Raw genomic sequence first — 13,155 nt, 5'->3', positions numbered from 1 at the left:
TCGGAAAATTCCGCCCAAAGGGGTGAGCTGTCCTCTCGTAAATACCTCTACAGGTAAGTCGGAGGGCGCAAAATCCGGATGGTTTTAGTAGAATGGCAATGGGCTCGAGAACTTCGACAGGCATCATGCAAATCAACGAAGGTGGGTATTTCCGAGAAGTCCGCAAAGACCAACGGCTTTTCAGCTTATGGAACAAGGTGTTGCCTTTCGGATAGCTCATATTATCCATGACTGATGGAAAATAATAGAAGGTTGAAAGTCTCAGTTTGACTAGGAATAAAGATTGAAAACCTCTCAGCTTTAAGTCCCTTAAGTATGGAAGTAAAGCAACTAACCTGCTTGAAACATAGGGAGGCTTACGTAATGCACTTCGGTTGCATGGACTGAAGGTGAACCGGATGTAATCGTTCGTCAGAACCACCTCCTGCCATGGAGAAATATAGAAGATAATGCTCGTTCTGTCACAAGCCATGATCAAGGGTCTTTAGGTAATCATCATGGTAGTTATGCATGGACATATGACAGGATTCAGGATTGGCCCCTTGGGGGTTGGACCTATATCGTGCACTCCTCGACTAAAGATCCACAGGGTACAACGCTATTTTTCAGGCACTGGCTGAAAATTACAAGCCCAGAACCAATATCCACTCTATGCCATACACTGCCAGTCTGTCTACAGTGGGACACAGGGGCAAGGTTGTCGTACAATGAGAACTGAAAGAAGATGGAGGCGCTAAACTTAAGCTCTATGTTCAGAATGAGGAGCCTGTCTACGTGCGCGATTTTGATAAAGACAAAAGCCCATGTACAGAGATTTGAGAGGGATTGTTGACGATTGGTTTTGTTGAATTATATAGGTGATAAGGAGAGGACGTCTATGTCTGACCTAAGCCCTCGTGTAGACTGGTAGAAAACGTGTAATTTTTATTTTTTATTTTGTGATCCTGTTTGTTCCGCAGTCTATTCTAATATTGGTAATTTTATTGTGTTCTAATATGTGAAGGAAATCCTTTAGTTTTCGATGGTTTCAGCCCTAAGGCAGCACAAGGGGGAATGGCAGGCGAGCTGTCCTCACCACGGAGACCAGAGGTTGGGGCGAGGGCAACCGGCCATAGAGCCTACTTCTAGTAGCGGAAAAAAATGTACAAAGGTAGAGCTACGCGATTTTTACCTAGATACATTAGAGAAAAGGGATTTCTCAAGCATGCAAAGCTTCCCGTTACTCAGCCTCCTTGAATAGTAAATTTGCTCTTGGCCCCATTCATTAGAAAGTATCCGCTTGAGATATGATACAGAGTATCTAGTACATTCGAGAATGTTGCTGATATTTTTTAGTAAATTTATTTGTTTTGAGGAGAGGCCAAAAATATCTTGTTCAGAGATATCTTTCTTTTCATGGTAGGCCCCCAGGTCTCCTCCCCCTCCTACCTGGAGTTGGTAGTACGGAACAAGGGCAAAGACGGAGGTTGGAAGACCTCCGTGCCAACCGCCCCCACGAAATTCTACCCAATCCTTCTTGCTAAGCCTTCTAACTAGGCCATCCACCTAAGACTCCTGCATATCGATATCCACCGGGCTGAAAAGCTGATCTACCCTCTGATCGGGAAGAAGGATTCTCAATCTTACGGGCTCTCTATTTTGGTATAAAATTATAACACCATTTCCAGTCGTTTCAGGTGGGTTCTTCTCTTTTTATTTCTAATCTCGTTTATTTTCTTTGTCTCCTCCTCTATCTCCCAAAATTCCCGATAGACCTGGTCTTGAGATAGAGATCTCTGATCCTGTACTCGTGGTTGTGTGAGCTGTGCAGCACATTAGTACCATCACTAGTATATAGGACAATGTCATACAATAACAATGGAATTTAGGTTTAATTCCTAGTCCTCATGCTTTCATTCAATAGCCCACAACCTAATGGGATGGGAGCCCCCAACTTAACAGAATAAGCCTCACGAAGAGCTCCTTCTGATATCTACCGGCTCCAAGAAAGATAAAATTAGTCCATTACCTCCCGGTAAAACTTCGATGATACAACAGCTTGAGTGTTAAGTCGTTTAAAGTCACTTCATCGCTTATTCTGGCCCCTGTCGTAACCTAGCTTTTGCTACCCCATTTAAGGCCCCCCAAGCGGCCGCTTCGCACCATTGGCTCCCTTCTATCTGGCCCCAAAGGAGAATCTAGATGAACAGTTAATTTGTGATGCAGATATTTCGTAGAAGAGGAGTACATGTAGCTTGAATTGTTTCTTGATCATTCGAAACAACATCATCCATTCCTACTCGCTGCTTCTGCTGCACCGGTAGATCCGCCATCTCACGGGAGTCCAATCGTGGTTGACGACACAGCTACTCAGCTTGTCGATACCAACGGCCATGATTCTTGGATGCTCCCCGCTGAGAACCGTGACCATCTCAATGTGAACGAAAGATAGTAAGCCCACCACTACCATCACAGCCTTCATGGCAGATGATTCAGTCAACACAGCCCTGGCCAAAAGAACAAACAAGGCTTGCAAGCTGAAAACCACATCCATGCCGTCGTACTTAATGCGGAGCCAGGATCCCGGCGAAGGAATCAACTCCGCGTATTGTGTATGCAATAGAGTCACTCTGCCACTGTTGACCCCAACTCACGTCACTATTGCAACCCAAAGCTGTGACTACACCGCTATTCCAACGAGTGGGCACATCACAACGAAGCCCCATTTGGGCCCTGCTACCACGGACAAAAGGATGTGCCAGGTGTGTACTCCTGTGGTGAACAATGAGGATGAATGTTCTTCCATCAAGAACTGCGTTGTCCAGACGGGAACGGTGACTATCGAAGCCGGTAGCTCTTCAATGCATGTCGGTACCATGACTGGCTCTGCACTCTACACTGGCATCTCAAAGGCCTTGGAATCATTGTGTTCCTCTGTTACGTAGGCAAAGAGCATGACGGGATGCTCGACCGACACCGCGAAAGTCAAAAACGTCCCCTTCGTGGATGACGGATTCCTCGCCGAAGGAACCATTGACGTCAAGGTCGACTCTAGCGCGTACAAAATCACCTCATTGCGAGACGCTATGATCCGCAGTGCGGCAATGGCATCGATGCACTCGGCTTCTGGAAAGAATTGGTACAACGTCCAATACGGTACTGAGGAATTCAGAAAGCGAGGCGATGAGTCTTGGTTATCGGGATTGGTCCCGTCCGTATTTAAACGCGAGCATCCGTACCATGAAAGCTATCACGGAACATTCTGTAACATGGCAGGATTTGCAGGAGTTCAGTATTACAGACCTTGGTGGAGACTGGGCCCTCCTGGACCTTCGGACTACATTGACGTTGAATATTCATTCGACTCTGGCGGTGGGGGCGACTTTGCATGTGACCTCCTGACAGACTTTGTTGATTCTTTTGCGATTGTGCAGCCGAAGTTTGCTGTTGGGGATATTGAGCTGGCAGAGGCAGTCAATGTTATATGCAAAGAGCATAAGTGAGGGGCTGTCAGGATGGCAAACACCCTGCTATTGCCCAAAGTTGTCTACATATAGCAGTTCATAGATTGATTTGAGTATTTCTCCTGGAAGATCAGTCTTCTACTCAATTACCCACAGAGTGCAAGGCAGCAGACAAAGATGACATAGCTATCATTGGTATGTCCGGCCGGTTTGTGAGTGAGGTAAGCTTAGGAAAGTTCTAGATCACGCTAGCGGAGGGGCGACATCTACACTTCTAGGTATGAATGGACCACCTGACATGGCTAATGCTGGCTCACCATATTTCTTTTGCCAATTCCAGATTCCAAATCGCGTTTTGATGCTTCGAATTACTTTGGGACGTAGGGCAAAAATCCCCCTCCACATGCCTGCTTTATTGACGAACTCGGCTTCTTTGACACTCACATATTCTCTATGTCTCCGAAGGAAAGCAAACTGATCCCGGTCGGAGACTTCCTAAGATGACCACCTACGGAGCAATGGAGATGGCTGGATACAGCTGTGACTACGACGACAAAGTTGGAACATTCGTTAGGCAGGCTACAGAAGACTAGCTAGAGTCAAATGCCCGCCAAGATTCAGATGTTTACTACGTACCAGAAACTATCCGAGCCTTTGGTCCGTGTCATTCCAACTACTTCTTCAAATGAAAGGAGCTTCCTACGGCATGGTACTGCTTGCTCTTCAAGTCTAGCAGCAGTGTAAATCGCTTGTAACGGAATGGGGCAGCCATTTGCTTAGTCGGTCGAATGCCCAACGCCAGAACAGTAACAGAAGAATATTTCACATCAGATCACAATAGCCAGAAACACGTACGACTGATTGGCCTTTGTTTAAAGTCTCCAGGTGCAACAGTATTAAGTGACTCACCATGCGGCGTGTTATGATTGTACATTGTAAACCAAGAAAAAGTCTCCTTATACCCAGGTATGTCTCCGCGTAAGTCTCCACGAACATAATAAGTATCCACTGGATACAGTGCACCTGCCCAGATGCGGGCCAGTAGTGTATCTATTACAGTACAATACATATCTATATGCGGACCTGCCTCAGGGATCGGTCACCGATCCCTGTCGGATCTTCTCAATGCTGCCAATTCCGACCTGGTCTGTCTGGTAAATTGTGTCCCTCAATGATTTGTTCTTCGTATCAGCTCTCGCACTTACACCCCTTAACTGGCTGGAAAGAACACTCATTTATCCATCGCAGAGTCTCTCTCGGGCCTTTTCAATCATGGCTGTTGTCCATCTCCGAACAGATTCCGACATCCAGGATCCCGAATCACCACCTATCAAGGATGATGCCGCGCTTGCAACACCTTCTTGGAGGTACTGGGTGCTATTTGGTACTCTCTGTCTCAGCGGGTTCGCTGTGACAATGGAGGGCAGTATTCTGGTGACTGCCTTACCGACCATAGCCCGGGACCTGCACACCACCGAGTATGTATGGGTGACCAACTGTTACCCTCTCGCTTCCACCATTTTTCAACCTTTGGTCGGCTGGATGGCCGAGGTATTCGGGCGCAAATCGATCATGCTTGGCAGTGTCCTTGTGTACGGCGTGGGCAGTGCTATAGCAGGTTTGGCGCACTCGCTCGGCCTCATTCTGGCCGGACGAATCATCCAGGGTTTTGGGGGCGGTGCCATTCCATTGATGGCTGAGCTTATCATCAGCGACCAGCTGCTTCTAGCTCAGCGGCCTCACATGCTGGGAATGGTCATGGCTACCTCGTGTCTGGGGTTGGTGTTTGGACCTATCCTCGGCGGAGTGATCGTCCAACATAGTACTTGGCGCTGGATCTTCTACCTCAACGTCCCCTTCGCTGGAGCCTCTATTATCTGTTTGTTTCTGATGCTCGGCCATCGGACGGCTGGGCAGAAGAGCGCGGCTAAGTCGCTGCGAGCCACTACGAGGCAATTTGACTGGCTCGGTAACTTCCTGCTAACTGCCTCCAGTGTTGCTATCCTCCTTCCCTTGACAATATGGGGCCAGATGTAACCCTGGAGCTCAGCACGGGTTATTGTTCCACTGGTGTTGGGAGGTTGTGGCCTGATCGGGTTCGGCACCTATGAGCATAGGTGGGCGGCGAACCCCTTGATTCCCACCCGACTGCTGTCCAGTCTCTCGTCCGTCTCTCTCTATATCCAAAGCTTCATCCAGAGCATGCTCATCATCTGGGTCAACTATTTTCTGACCGTGTACTTCCAGGCGGTTCTGGGGGTTTCGACCCAGCAAGCCAAATTTGACCTCGTGCCCACTATTGTGGCCCTAGTCGTGTTCTCGATCATTGGGGGTGACATCATGTCCCGGCTCCATGGGTTCTGGGCTCTACTCAACATTGTTATTGCCTTTACGATGATGTCGATTCGTCTAGGATTCTTCACATTCGTCACTTCCACCTCTCCAAACGTGGTACACGTCGTACTGCAGATTATCGTCGCGGGCGGTAACGGGCTGCTTTTAGCCACCCTGCTACCAAATTTGCAGGCCCAGTGTGATCCCGACGACTTGACTGCGGTCACTGCGCTGTTCAATTTCCTGCGCAGTTTCGCTCTGGTCTGGGGTATCATTATTCCGTCCATCATCTTCGACCAGACTGAAGAACAACTTGAGCCTGGCGCCCACGGACGTCCGTCCCTTGATGAGCGAGTCAGTCATTCATAGATTCATTACATGGTACCACCAAGGAACAAGTACTGAAACTCTACACGCGAGCCCTACGGGCCACTTGGTGGGGTGCCATGAGCTTTGCGTTGCTAGGACTTGTTTTGGTGGCCTTCCAGCGGCCAGGAAGAAAAACGAGTAGCCCAGCACCCCCGGAGGGTGATGAGCAGAACAATAATGCTGAGAGCAAGAAAGATGTACCAGAATCCTAGATACCCTCCATGTGAACAGCCATACTTTCTTGGCCGATGAATCCTTGACCGGAGGTGTAGGTTGTCACCAAAAATATTGCTAGAACGTCTTTAATGAAACATTTCCCCACTCTTGGATTTGCGTAAGCAACTCTTGTGATGATCCTATCATCGTAGAAATAAATCCAACCAGGAGTCATTTCGGACCAGAGCCGGGCCTTCTCGTGCACCGAAATGTAGTCGCATAACCGTATGTTGGTTCAAACGTGAGGTAAAAAGACCCCGCGCGTCCATACAGTATGTACATTCAGAGAGACCTTCCCTACAGGGATAAAACATCACCTCGTTCAATATGAGCTCACCGAACGGCCAGGTTATCATTGCCGACATCCCCAAAGACAACAATCAACTAGTTCTTGATATTATTGGAGGTGGGTTCTTGAGAATGGGATACATTAGTGCTAGCTGCTAATATACCATTTTACTAAGCGGACGAAACCCCTTATATCAACTACATCAATTCCTTGATCCTGGCCTAGGAGCTAGCCATTCCTTATGTAATCTTCCTGATCGATACCTCCTCGCAATGGGCATATAAGATTCACCCGTGACGCATGGTGCCCGCGTTCAGTGGTGTGGACCCGGAGTCTGGTGAGCCTTTTCATGTGTTTGAGGGCACAGCGTGCTTGCAATATCTGGCCGATCGCTTCGATACCCACTGCTAATGGGCTGGACGCACCCCCCGCCGAGAGAGGTGCGGTTTTCACTTGGTTCGCCTATCATACCGCAGGTATAGGGTATGTTGCTGAGCTTCTCTGGATCGGTGCTCACATAACAGCGTTTTTGTCACCATGGCCAGGGCTATTGCCAAATACTGGCTTTACTTTCTCCGAGGCTATTATACTCGCAAACTCCCATCCAGCTTCCTCATACCGTTGCCAAGTACGTCTTCAAATATCCTACTGGTCAAAAAAGACCATTCCTGATTGATCGCCGGGTATAGATTGCATGAGAATACGAACAAGCAATATGATATTCTAGAGAAGTAATTAGCAAAGAAAGGGCAATAGTACATCGCGCTTGCCGATCGTCCAATGCTGGCAGACCTCTCATACTTTCCTCTTGCGATGCCTTGGATGTTTACCTGTCTCGGGGTTGAGATCAAGGACTGGCCTCATATCGAGACTTGGGCGACCGCGTGTTAGCGCATCCGGCCATTCAAGATATCATGACTCGAGGGAAGAGCATCAGCCATGACATGACCCCAGAGCAAGCACAAGAGCTCAAGGAGGCTGTCTAGAGTTTACCTTCGGGGACCGGCAGGCTGATGACCAGAGACCGACCGGGAAATAGGTCGTATGATATTCGTAGCTTGAATAGTTTACATTTAAGTCAAAATTTCTTTCTCTGTTTCCGTGCCTTACTCGCCTCAATTTCAATGAGAACTTCATTACCCTTAACGCAACCCATACTGGAGCAGTTTAGAAATGGCGGCCTACACCTCGGTCATTGCGATTTATCGAGCCTTGGTCTCAGAAGAAGGGCTTTCCGTTTATTCGAACTAACCCAGAGCCAGACTATTATTACAGGAACTTTGAATGGATTGATTCCTCGGGTCAAAACAGAGATGCTCGAGACCAAAAAGAGACCTTTAGTCTCGATCAGCATGGGTTTGCCTATACCAATGAAATCGAATGTCACTTCGGAAATGCATGATATATTGTGGGAGAACGACTGCGAAAGAATTTGCGAGAAGTACTATCTCCGCATTGAAGCCCACGTTAAGAAGCAGATGGGGGCATCTCGTATGATAATCTTCAATCACACCTCACGTAAACGACATCCGGAGTTGGGAACATACGAGAACCCTACTGATATGGAGCATCCGGCGACGATGTTCAGTAATGCTTTATCTTCTCACATACTACGGCTCTGACGATGATCTTGCATAGGTACATTGCGACCAGCTAGCAGGCTAGGCAGCATTGAAATTAACACAGTCCGTTAAGATTAACCTGTTTGCCAAGTCGACCAAAGGCGCACTCCGTTCCCTGAGCAGAATGTTCCTGCAGATATCCACAACCACCCACAAAAGCGAGTGTTGATGATAAATTATAAGCTGCCACTACATATTCCACTGCCTTCCATGTTTGGACTAACGGGGTAATTAGCATGTGGCGTCGTCTGTGCGGCTTGGTGCAGGATTCCCCTCTCGCTACCAAGGACTATCGAAAATGCCCTGAAGATCTAATTTAATCTACCGATCTCTTGGACCAGACAAATAATTACCGCGGGAAAACGGTGACCTTTTCGCATGGGCCGGAGCAAACGTGGTATTATCTGGACCCACAACAGACCCATGAGGTGACTATGATCAAGATCTGGGACAATAAGCAAGACGTCGAAGCCAAATTTAGGTGGCAATCATTGGTTATTCTGTAGCCGAACTTGAGAGGACTGATACAAGACGCAGCGTGTCCCCATGCTGCCTTTAAACATCCGAATGCTTCAGCAGATGCGCCTCCTCGCGAGAGTATTGAAGTCCAGCGCTTTGCTATTTTTGGCTAGAAATGGAATGTGAACGCTTCAAATGTTGCAAGCGATGGCATGGAAAGATGGTGGATGAATCAATTCCCGGTCGTCGGGCTTCGGGCTTCGGGGGCATTAAATCTGTTGGCATCTGATGTACGTAAGATCGACGCACAATACTCTCGGTCGCGATTCTAACCTTCCATTGATTGTAACCTTTCACGAACCGTTCAAGGATCTGGCCCCAGGAAAAAGTTGCACATACAGACAAACCGCCTTCCCGGCGATGGTGGGGACGGCACCTTGTCATGTCGATGATCGCCCCATACATGACTGTCACATTGGCTCTCCTGCTCGGGTTTCAACGATTCTACATGTGCTCAACGCCTCCGTCCGTAGAGGATATACTAGCAGCAGCCCCTCTAATCGGTAATCACCTCGACCAACCCCCATTCCTATAGGCTGAACAGTCTCTAGATGGACATAGTGATTTCCCTATCTGGATCCGAGCCTTTTACCAGACCCATATCTATCAGGAGAACTTTACGCACGATCCCCTCTTTGGGCAGGTAGATTTTTCTCGCCTGGCGCAGGTCCGGCTACGAGATCAATTCTGGAGCTTTTACGTTGGAGTGTAATTATTCATACCATCAGCTTCTCCCATATTCTCCTACACTGATTACGTATGAAGCTTAAAGACCGACCCTGCCGACCAGTCCGACGACACCTACTTCGAAATGGTCCGTGACATGGTCCAACAAGTTGACATTGTACATCATCTGATCAAGTCTCACCCTAGTCGACTCCAGCGCGGTGGCCCAAGAAATCTTCCAATCCGACCGAACGCGCATTGCCAGTCTCCTTGAAATAGAGGAATTGCGCCAGATTGCCAACAGTACCATTGTGCTCCAGTGTTATCACGCCATGGGGGTTCGCTACGCGACTCTCGCCTACGATTCCCGTAACGCCTTCGCAGACAGCGCCACGCCGACCACCAAGGCCTATCTCCGGCCAGTCGAGCCCTTATTCACGAAATGAACCGCATCGGAATGCTGTGGACTTGGCCCATGTCAGTCACGCGACCCTGCACAATGCCCTCGCCGTGACCCGCGCCCCAGTGATCTTTTTGTATTCGTCGGCCTTTCCTCTCTGTCCTCACGAGCGCAATGTTCGAGACGACATGCTGGAGCTTGTCCTCTTGAACGCCGGGGTTATCATGTTCTCCTTCTACCCAGAGTACACTTGCTGTGCGGACCCCGCGCACGCCTCTATTGCCGGCGTTGCCGACCATATCCAGTATATCCGTCATCGTGTCGGTTACCAGCACGTGGGGCTGGGGTCGTATTTCGATGGCATGCCCACCTGCGTAGGGATTCAGGGCATAGAAAGAGGAATCTCCTTGGTCTGCCATTTTGTAAGAGAAAAGGGTAATGTGAGGTAAAATAAAGTGAAAGGTCGTCTTTTATCTAATCTCAGCTATGAGCTATATTTATGGACAGAAAAATGACCTCTCTTCTCCGATATACACGATATTATAGAGGAAGTCATAAAATAAGGGGTCATAAAATAAGGGGTAGTTATAGACAACGTCACGAAGTGAGGGGTAGGTCTAATAACCGAGGTTATGTAGGTTGGTAGGGAGAGAAAGCATAGTTAATACGGAAGTGATTTTAGGATCCTAGAGTCTATAAGGTCTTTATAAAACTCCATTTATTTTAATAAATATAAGATTGTGATTCTATATTATTACTGCAAGTTGCCTAATATAATAGGATGTCAAGCTATATACCCTCCCTAGGACTAACTAAGTGGGCGGGCCATATAGATATTTCGTGAAGGTCTTACGATTATCAAGGACTTTCCTAATATAGGCTGGTTAGAGAGCAAAACAAGAATGCAAGGCGTAAGTCGCACGGACATCCTCCTTCGGTTAAAATCCTGTGACATGGTGCACTCAATCTAATGAGACTGGTCGGCTATTAATCGCCAGGTGGCGGTGGATGCCTCATCCGTGCGGCCACCGTCGTCAGTTCTGTTAATTACCCGACGCGAAGCTTTCTGAACCCCGGATTAGCGTGGGATACCCGCCAATGAGGACGCGCTGTTTCTCCCCACAAACTCCCCGCACAATATCTACCCCGGGCCGATTCCTGATAGGCGATAACAGAAGGCGAAACAGTAGGAACATGCGGTTGTTTTCCAGCAAGTGGCTATTTAAGTTGCAGACTTTCCCCTGTCTTTCCTTTTTCTCGCTTTATCTTCCCTTGGCCAACCCAAGAAAAACCAAAGAGAAAACCCATTTACAATGGGAGAAGGAACCGACATTGCGCATGAGGAAGTGGCACAGCCACCCGCTCGGCGGCCACGCCAGCCGACCTTTCTCGGCCAGACCAAGGCTGAGTGGTATATATACTGGATCTGCGGTGTTGCATCCATTGCAAATATGTAAGTGATGATGTCCATTCTCTGTGATGTAGGAGAAGGAACTGACAAAATGGAAATAGATTTCAAGGTTTTGATTCTGGTATTTATTCCGTCATTCTCGCCGACAACGATTTCATTGATTACTTCGATGTTCGGGGAGCCAGGTCCGGAGTTGTGGCCAGTATGGGTAAGTTTGTTCTCCATATCTGTTTTTTTCCCCGCCGACAAGTTACTGAAGTGCCTTGCCTTGGGGATCTACAGTCAATTTGGGAAATGTGCTAGGAAATTTCTTCGTGGCGTGGTGGTTTATTCGGTGGATGGGTCGTCGGCTCGCCTTCGTCTTTGGAACCATTGTGTTGCTTGTCGGAGTGGCTCTCCAAGCTGCCGCCGTGGCCTATGCCATGCTCGTCATTGGTCGGATTGTGTCTGGTATCGGGACCGCCATGTAAGATGAATGATCCTCCCAAAGCCTCCGGGAATACTCTCACGCTGACTATTCCAGCATCGGGACCAATCTGGCCGCATATCAAGCCGAGGTATCCTCGCCTCTCATTCGGGGCCGTGTAGTATCCTTTGTCCAGGTATCTTATCAGGTCGGCGTACTTATTGCATACTGCGTGAGTCTCGGGGTGCCGAAGATTGGAGGTAATCTCGCTTGGAGAGCCGCAACTGCCCTTCAAGTTATCCCCGGGGTTATCCTGATTGTTGCTGCATTCACCATTCCGGAGTCGCCACGTTGGATGCTTGAGAAATACCCCGACAAGCCAGAGCGAGCACTAAAGCTTCTCTCTCGGATCAGAAAGCTCCCTGTAGACGATGAAGAGGTCCTGCGAGAGCACCATGACTTGGTAGCTGCCCATCGCTACCGCAAAGAAATCGAAGGTGAAGTGACCTGGAGACACCTTGTGAAAAACTATAGTGTCTGGAAGCGGGTTGCGTACGGTATGGCGACCATGGCAATTGGGCAGCTGTCCGGTGTGGGCGCCTTGATGATCTATGGAGATTTGATCTTCGACAGCCTTGGGTTCTCTCAAGGTATCATGAATCTTCTATTGAATGTGATTGTTGGCGTATTGGCCCTAATGTGAGTGTCCTTTTTCACGGTCTCTCCTTGGTATCGGCGACTGACTACCCGTGCCAGTGCGAGCTTGGTCAGCTCGATGGGTGTTGACAAGTGGGGACGACGCATTACTTTAATCACTGGGTGCACCGCTATTGTAAGTGTCGCGACAGTTCCCTTATGTTCTATACAAGAGGACTTATAGGCCATGAAAAGGTCATCAGCTATGTGCTTATCGGCGCCCTCGCAGATGCCTTTCCGGCTGAGACCAATTTCAATCGCAGTGCGGGAATTATGCAAGTCGTTTGCATTTATGTTATCGAGATGGTATTCCGGCCCTCACGGGATAATTAAATGCCTGTGTCCTTGTCAGGGTTCACGACTAATGATGTCGAACAGGCTTACTCTGGCTGTCTCGGTCAATGCGCCTGGATCTATGCTTCCGAAATATTTCCCAACCACCTTCGTGACAAAGGTATTAACATCTCCCAGGTCGGTCAGCAAGTTACCACTCTCTGGATTAATCAAACCTGGCCTGTGATGTTTGACAGCGTCGGCCACAACGCCTACTATATTCTCATGGGGATCAACATTGTCTCCTTGACGGTTGTTGTACTGTTCTGGCCCGAAACCAAGGGTATCAGCCTCGAGCATATGGATCAGCTCTTTGGCGGTGTTGACGCGGTAGAGGTGTATGAAGACAAGGAAGCTCGTGCACAACATATTGAAGAGAGCAACTCGACGCGTGCGGAAGCGCAGGAACGCTCGTGAGACGCGACTGTAGGATTGCAACGATGATCCGATG

At 48.6% G+C, this 13,155-nt stretch overlaps 5 protein-coding genes across 5 annotated transcripts; 4 read left to right on the top strand and 1 right to left on the bottom strand.

Annotated features, from left to right (window-relative positions):
* Window positions 1–2,275: 2,275 nt before the first annotated feature.
* Window positions 2,276–2,533, bottom strand: N7498_005973 (uncharacterized protein; the record flags this gene model as incomplete). Its single annotated transcript, XM_058453035.1, has 1 exon — window positions 2,276–2,533. One exon carries the CDS (start codon window positions 2,531–2,533, stop codon window positions 2,276–2,278), a length of 258 nt encoding a protein of 85 aa, XP_058309573.1.
* A 400-nt stretch (window positions 2,534–2,933) lies between these two features.
* Window positions 2,934–3,482, top strand: N7498_005972 (uncharacterized protein; the record flags this gene model as incomplete). The annotated part of the gene is made up of 1 exon (XM_058453034.1): window positions 2,934–3,482. One exon carries the CDS (start codon window positions 2,934–2,936, stop codon window positions 3,480–3,482), a length of 549 nt encoding a protein of 182 aa, XP_058309572.1.
* A 1,233-nt stretch (window positions 3,483–4,715) lies between these two features.
* On the top strand, window positions 4,716–6,146 carry N7498_005971 (uncharacterized protein; the record flags this gene model as incomplete). The annotated part of the gene is made up of 2 exons (XM_058453033.1): window positions 4,716–5,412; window positions 5,494–6,146. The coding sequence occupies 2 exons, from the start codon at window positions 4,716–4,718 to the stop codon at window positions 6,144–6,146; spliced, it is 1,350 nt and encodes a 449-aa protein (XP_058309571.1).
* A 3,049-nt stretch (window positions 6,147–9,195) lies between these two features.
* Window positions 9,196–10,178, top strand: N7498_005970 (uncharacterized protein; the record flags this gene model as incomplete). Its single annotated transcript, XM_058453032.1, has 4 exons — window positions 9,196–9,295; window positions 9,344–9,500; window positions 9,558–9,722; window positions 9,779–10,178. Coding segments are annotated over 4 exons (822 nt in total), but the record flags the coding sequence as incomplete, so codon positions are not given.
* A 993-nt stretch (window positions 10,179–11,171) lies between these two features.
* N7498_005969 (MFS sugar transporter) lies at window positions 11,172–13,121 on the top strand (the record flags this gene model as incomplete). The annotated part of the gene is made up of 7 exons (XM_058453031.1): window positions 11,172–11,311; window positions 11,371–11,477; window positions 11,552–11,735; window positions 11,793–12,374; window positions 12,432–12,507; window positions 12,567–12,677; window positions 12,750–13,121. The coding sequence occupies 7 exons, from the start codon at window positions 11,172–11,174 to the stop codon at window positions 13,119–13,121; spliced, it is 1,572 nt and encodes a 523-aa protein (XP_058309569.1).
* Between the last annotated feature and the right edge of the window lie 34 nt (window positions 13,122–13,155).

This window comes from Penicillium cinerascens (genome assembly GCF_028974065.1).
Source record: "Penicillium cinerascens strain IBT 15544 chromosome Unknown contig_5_segment0_segment0, whole genome shotgun sequence".
Lineage (NCBI taxonomy): Eukaryota > Fungi > Ascomycota > Eurotiomycetes > Eurotiales > Aspergillaceae > Penicillium > Penicillium cinerascens.
Note: the sequence above shows the minus strand (reverse complement) of the source record. Positions and strands in the feature narration are given on the sequence as shown.